The sequence below is a fragment of the Octopus bimaculoides genome, chromosome 4 (assembly GCF_001194135.2).
Source record: "Octopus bimaculoides isolate UCB-OBI-ISO-001 chromosome 4, ASM119413v2, whole genome shotgun sequence".
NCBI lineage: Eukaryota > Metazoa > Mollusca > Cephalopoda > Octopoda > Octopodidae > Octopus > Octopus bimaculoides.
In genome coordinates this window covers 59,501,252-59,508,555 of record NC_068984.1, presented here as the reverse complement: position 1 = coordinate 59,508,555, position 7,304 = coordinate 59,501,252, and the positions used below count along the sequence as shown (strand labels likewise).

The 7,304-nt window shown below is 34.4% G+C and overlaps 1 protein-coding gene across 1 annotated transcript in view; it reads right to left on the bottom strand.

The window, feature by feature from the left end:
* Window positions 1–2,170: 2,170 nt before the first annotated feature.
* Window positions 2,171–7,304, bottom strand: part of LOC106881802 (neurensin-1) — a 45,311-nt gene continuing 40,177 nt past the window's right edge. Inside the window, exon 3 of the mRNA XM_014932315.2 lies at window positions 2,171–2,956. Within this exon, the coding sequence (XP_014787801.1) occupies window positions 2,456–2,956 (501 nt within the window). The 3' untranslated portion in view covers window positions 2,171–2,455. The remainder of the gene's footprint in view (window positions 2,957–7,304) is intronic.

Sequence of the window (7,304 nt, the reverse complement as noted above, 5' to 3'; positions counted from 1 at the left end):
TATATATATATATATATATATATATTTCATCATATTTCTGATTACTCTGCCATCAAATATGATAACTGAAAATGCTTATTTTCCATGCTTACACACGTACTTCTTTTAGTGATTCTCCCACCATTACCATTACTTTGGTTCATACAGTGAAATTTATACATTGCTGAAGAGATCTGATAAAGCTGAAACACATCAGAAGTTGTCTTCCATACTTGTTAAATTGATTAAAACAATATCATTCACTTAATATTATCTTTCCCTCTCAATACAAATATTTCTGTATAATGTTTACTATATTAGATATGTTAACACAAACTTAACAGTATTTTATTTATTTGACTTTCTTGAAGCAAGTGTTTCTGGCTATTCCTCTCACTTCAGTTATACCATGTAATGGGTTTTTTTTAAATATATTTCCTAAAAAAGTATACAGCTCTTAGTTCTTGCAGTACTGGTTAGACTATGCTTTGCTTATGAAGTCTTGTATGCTGATGAAGTCTAGTATGACCAAAACATGTCTGCATTTGTTGCCATACTACAAAAGATTAGAGTTACTGTCTTATTTTATTCTATTTCTAATTAATTTAATTTAATTCCTGCTTGTTTTGCAACAAAGTAGGATTAAAAGTTATTGATTTCAACCACAGAGCTGAAAGACAGCATTGGTATTAGCCTTGTTTAAGTATTAAATTGATCATTGAATGTGCTGTTAACGTTTCTATTTCAATTATTTCACTACATAACTAAGTCATCATCATCATCATCACCATTACCATTTTAACATCCACAATTCCATGCCCACATGGGTCAGATGGAATTTTTTAATGTGGATTTTCTATGGTCAGATGCCCTTCCCATCATCAACCCTCACCTGTGAAGTAATTTCTCTCCCCACCACTCCTGACTTCACATGATTTTTCAGAAGATTGGACATGAAATACACTGCTTGCATGCCAGTGACACGTGTTTACAACTATCATGCAATATTAAAGCAAGGGCACAGTAAACACATGCACACACACACACACATGTATGTGCATGGGTATGTATATATATATATATATATATATATATATATATATATACACCAAGCTTTTTTCAGTTTCCATCTACCAGATCCACTCACAAGACTTTGGTCAGCCTGGGGCTATAGTGGAAGACATTTTCCCAAGGTGTTACACAGAGGGACTGAACCTGAAACAAAGTGGTTGGGAAGAAAACTTTTTGTCACACAACCATGCTTGTCTCTCATGTATTATCAATATTGAAACCATGATTTATGAATGTTTGAATAAGGCAAATTTATCAAATAGAGACTATATGTTTAAACAGTGGTATATTATACTTATAAATAATGAAGGAAATTTAACATACGATAGGTTGCTGAAAAGTTCCTGGCTTTGGGTAAGAGAAAATACAGGAGGATCAGTTAATTATGATTTTATTGTAGATATTCCCCTCTCAGATCCTCACACTTATTGCAGCTGTCCTTCAGTTTTTGTAAGCCCTGTAAAAGAACTTGAAAGGTTGAGCCTCCAACCAGGCCTTTCACAATACATTTAAAGCCAGGAACTTTACAGCACCCCATCATATCTATAAAATATTAATGTAATGTGTTTATAGTATAACTGAATTTCTATTTAGTAATTTGGCTTGTTTGATGTAGCATCCAAATCTACCTCAATAGTCACCGTTATTTGTAAAATACTAAATCATGTTTTTGTTGGTTTTTAAGTCATATACTTTTGGGACAAAATACCACCTATAAAGACAGGATGGACACAGCTAAAGATACTGTAAGTTACTTCCACATCTTCATACTTGAGCAGAGGTGATTGGGGCTACTCAACAGCAGTAGGAAAGATTTCAATAGATTGTAGAATTCACACCATAGACCATTAATTTATTTCTGATAACTTCGAAAATGGCAACCACAAAAACATGTGGTTGTCATCTTGGAAGAAGTCTTTTTACAACAAGCACAAGTATTCACTTAATGTATTAAAGTCATACTAAATTATAAATAATAGCCACTAACTCTATTGCTTATCAATAAATAACACAATTTCTCATGCCATCATGAAAGAAAATATTTAATAAACATCTGTTGTTTTTTTTTTCCTCTTTGTAATGAATGTTCCTAAGAAATTAATGTAAATGGACACCAGAATGGAAGCAAAAGTTTTATTAAAGTATTATTATTTAAGCATAGTGTGTCATTACTCTAACGACACTCTATGCTTGAATGCCATTTTCTTTCATACCAATAAATACCATTTCCTGATAAATACATGAAAAACACTCATACACATGACATTACAGACAGTTTGTTACAATAAGAAAATGTCATAGCCAACTGAAGTGTCTAACATTTCCAGACTGAGACACAATACAGTTTATTGCTATAAGAGATCACTATGTTCAGACAAGGAACTACCAACAGGAGTAGAGTGTTTCAGTCTTTCATTTTTATGAGATCATCAGTGACTACAACAGACTGGCCAATATTTGGCTGGACACTCTTTGTTTCAGCTGTGACTGGAATGGTCATTTCTACAGAAGAATTGGATCTTTTCTCCATATCTCCAACACTGATTTGGAAAGACTCTTCTGTAGCATCATGAATATCATCCTCACAGTAACTTGTGAAAAAACTTGGAAAAAGCAAAGACAATGAGAAAATGGCTCCACCAGCACAGAAAATAATAAGACCAATAACTTTACAAACATCAAGCATTTTGTTGTAGCGTTCAGCATCTCTGTCAACCATTGCAATTTTTGTATTACTGTTAATATCAATGATGACTTTTCTCTGTGGCACTAAATAACCAACCAGAATCCCAACAATTCCAAAAAAGAGAAGATTGGCACCAAGCCACAAAAATATCTTCCACCATATTGGAGGACAACGCCTTCTTCGCCTTTGTGGATTCAACAGGTAACGGAGACTGTCTTCCTGCAAAAGAAAAAAAATCAACATTAAACATATGAAATTCTCTTTGAATTAGATTAGGTTTCAAAGAAACTGCAACACTAATTTCTTACACAATTAGCTGAAATAAAACTTAATCAATTCATCAATCAATGTTTGAATTGTGTCACACATAATGAATTCAATTACTTGATATTTCATAATCAATGATATCCATTGATGGATTTGAGTGACTTTGGTGCAGAGCAAAACAATAGGGTTCTTTTTTACATTTTTTTTAACCTTTATGCTTTTGTCAATCATATTTGTGATATAAGTGTTGTGAAATAGTTACGACCAAGAATTGAAACTAGATCATGGTATTTTATAATTATTCCATTAATATCTAAGTCACCTTATAGGAATATTAATTTCTAATATTGGTACAAGGCCACATAAGTTTGGTGGGGAGAAGTCTGGTCAATTATATTGACACTTGTACTTCACAGATGTTTAATTTTCTCAACTACAGAAGACTAAAAAACCTAGTGGTAGTGCTGGTGGTGGGATTGGAACTCAGAATATAAAGGACTACAGTTTAATACTGCAAAGCATTGTGTCCAATGCTCTAATAATTTTGCCAATTCACTAATGGGAGTTTACCTTTTATTCTGCACCATTTTCATTGATTGATTCATGGAAATAATGGTTACATGGGAAAAAATAGACTGAAGAGTGCAATAACCATTGCATAACTGAGTCCCAAGAATTGAACAATGAAGATATAATGATACAAATACCCAACTAAGCCCTCTCTGAAATTAATTGTTTAACACACACGCAGGCATGCACACAGACAGACAGACAGACAGACAGACAGACAGGCAGACACACACACACACAAATGGATTTTTGTGTAACTCACTGAATAAACATACTTATTCTGAAGGTAAATAGTAAGATATAGTTTAAAAGTGAAATGAATTGGGTTGTTGTGAGAACATGTCTAGCACTTTGGGTAGGTTCTTTTATTGGAAAGTGATGGTATCAAATAAGTAGATTGAGAGTAGTGACAAAAAGAGAGAGGGAGGGGAGGGAAAGAGTGTGTGTGGTGGGGGTAAAATCGTGAAGAATGAGAGTGGGGAAAATTTATTCTCAGTTTAGTAAGAAACATTTTCTTTTGCTTCTAAAATATCTGTTATCATCTAAAGAATAATGTTGAAAGTTCAGTAATAACATATCGAAGTTACAAAGTTTTAAGCATCAAGTTTTTCTTGTCTCAGATTCCTAAGGATTCAGATTTCAGTAGCCTCAGGTTGCTATTTCGAAAACTGATTGCAACTGGTTCCACTTGTATTGATTTTGTACGTTAAGGAAAATCACAGATAACATTCAATTAGTATTAATAGAAACATTATTGATTAAGAAACATCTGGGAAGAGAAAGGGACAAAAACAGAAGGAAAAGAAATCCAAGTATTGAAAGAATTTTCAAAGATTTTAATAATTTGATAATGTAGTTATTTACACTTCTCCCATCTGATATTTCAATACAGAGTTTAATTCAAACAACAGAGAACTGTAAGGTAATGGAGTTGTTTTGCAATAGAAATTTACTGTATATAACACTGTGTAACACGATTTTTGTCCTTGGGTAGCAACTGTTATTTCCTATTTGTTCACCCCCAGAAAGTATGAAAAATGGCTAATATTTCTTTCAAACTTTCTTTTCTTACATTTATTCAAATCCCAAATAATCCCTCTCAACACATGGCCATAATGCTCCCCCATAACTCTTGCTCATGATCAGTGACACACATACTGTCAGCCACTAAGCGACATGCATATATGCATGCATGCATACATACATACATACATACATAATACATACATACATGCATACATATATTTATTTATTTCCAAAAACGATTTCGAAGGGATATGTAATCCTGGTTTTATGTCAGCTAACCAAGCAAATATTGGTGATACCAGAGTTAGCAATAAGTTGTTAACTCTGGTAATTTTTCTCGCTGCGTAAGTAATAGTACTAATAATGATCAGGGGACAGATTTTCTACATCTATGATTTTATTAAACAGTTATTTACAGCATTCTTTGTGGACCTACAGACGTTTCAACTGCATTGACTGCACATTGCTAGATGTGCTTCCTGGTGTTATTGTCAGTGACATTTCATCAGGGTCCATTATTTTTCAGCTGTTTGAAGTTAAGCTGAAGAAATCAGGAAGTTGAATGAATAAGTTGTTTTTTTAAGAGGTTACTGTAAATAGTTATAGTTTCATTAACCCATGGTTCACCACAGCTAAGTTTGGTACATGAAGTGAGGTACAATGAATCAATGAAACTACAACTATTTATAGTAACACCAACACCTCTTAAAAAAACAACTTATTCATTCCACTTCCTGATTTCTTCAGCTTAACTTCAAACAGCTGAAAAATAATGGACGCTGATGAAATGTTACTGACAATAACACCAGGAAGCACATCTAGCAATGTGCAGTCAATGCAGTTGAAACGTCTGTAGGTCCACAAAGAAAGCTGTAAATAACTGTTTAATAAAATTACAGATGTGGAAAATCTCTGTTCTCCTGACCATTATTAATATTTATCTATCTACCTATATATATATCTATATATATATATATATAAAACTGAGAATGTGTGTGTGTGTGTGTGTGTGTGTGTGTGTGTGTGTGTGTGTGTGTGTGTGTGTGTGTGTGTGTGTGTGTGTGTGTGTGTGTGTGTGTGTGTGATTGCGTAACTAGTTAATTTCAATGTTGTAAAACTTGTAAAACCTGCTGATAATCATCATCATCATCATCATCGTTTAACGTCCGCTTTCCATGCTAGCATGGGTTGGACGATTTGATTGAGGACTGGTGAAACCGGATGGCAACACCAGGCTCCAATCTAATTTGGCAGAGTTTCTACAGCTGGATGCCCTTCCTAACGCCAACCACTCAGAGAGTGTAGTGGGTGCTTTTACATGTCACCTACACGAAAACGGCCACGCTCGAAATGGTGTCTTTTATGTGCCACCCGCACAAGAGCCAGTGAAAATCAGATTAAGTTGGAATTTCATTGATTCAGTTTCCTTCTCTATAGCCCTGATATAATTTGATGTTGCATAGTGAAGGCAGTGAATTGGCAATGACATGGGATTATTGGATAGAATGCCATGCAGTATTTGTTTCAGTTTTGTGGAGCTGAGGTGAACCGGAAGGAAAGAGCAATGATGTCAATGGCTGAGGGGCCCTACTGGTAAAGGAAGAGGGAGTGAGGAAGTGATGGATGCAGGACCAGCATGGGTCTCTTTGCCTCAGGCAGCTGTAGTGGACGGACACGAGTAGACATGCGAGCTAGAAAGGGAATTAGCAGTAGGTCAGATGGGTAAGGTGCATCTTAGATTTAACCCAGCTGCATAGCTAATGCCAAGAGGTAGGTGAACCATACTTTGTTCCTCATATTACAGTTCCCTCTTATTACAAGTTCTTTGCACTCTGAGTTCAAATTCCACCTTTTATTCAAGGCTTCTTCATAGCAGGAACCATTTCAAGTGGAACCCTTAGTAACAGTGATAGACATCAGTCACATCAATTGGAATAATATCTCAGTTGCACTGACATTAGGACATAACATTTGAGATAAACACTAGGACAAAGAAAAAAAGAAAAGAAAAAAAATATAGGCATAGGCATGGTTATGTGGTTAAGAAGCTCACTTTGTAACCACTTGGTTTCAGGTTCAATCCCACTGCATAATATCCTGGGCAAGAGTTTTCTACTATAATCCCAAGCCTAACAACGCCTTGTGAGTGTATCTGATCGAAAGAAACTGTCTCATGTCTGTGTATGTATGTGTGAGAAGACATTTTCCCAAGGTGTCACATACTAGGATAGAACCTGAAAACACATAATTACAAAGCAAATTCTATATCCACATACCCATATATATATATGTGAGTGTTTGAAATATAATATAATATAATATAATATAATATAATATATTATTGCATGTTATTGTCACTTTGTTTCACAGCAAGGAAGGGAATTGTCTTGCCAAAAATCATTCTTTTACACAAGTTATTCTTAGTGAAGTAAATTAACTTTTATTTTCTTTTTATCTTTCTTCCTGTATTTTTCTTTTTAGATTTCTTTTTAGATTTCTGTTTCTGTTTTTTATTTTATATAAGGAGAGTATTGTATACCTTTCTCAGTCTATTATAGTTTATTAGCATTACACTACTCAGACATTTAAATTGATTAAATAAGAGAGAGGTAGAAGAAAGAGAGAGGTAGAAGAAAGAGAGAGTGGGAGAGAGAGAGAAGAGAGGGGCAGAAGAGAGAGAAGAGAGGGGCAGAAGAGAGAGAAA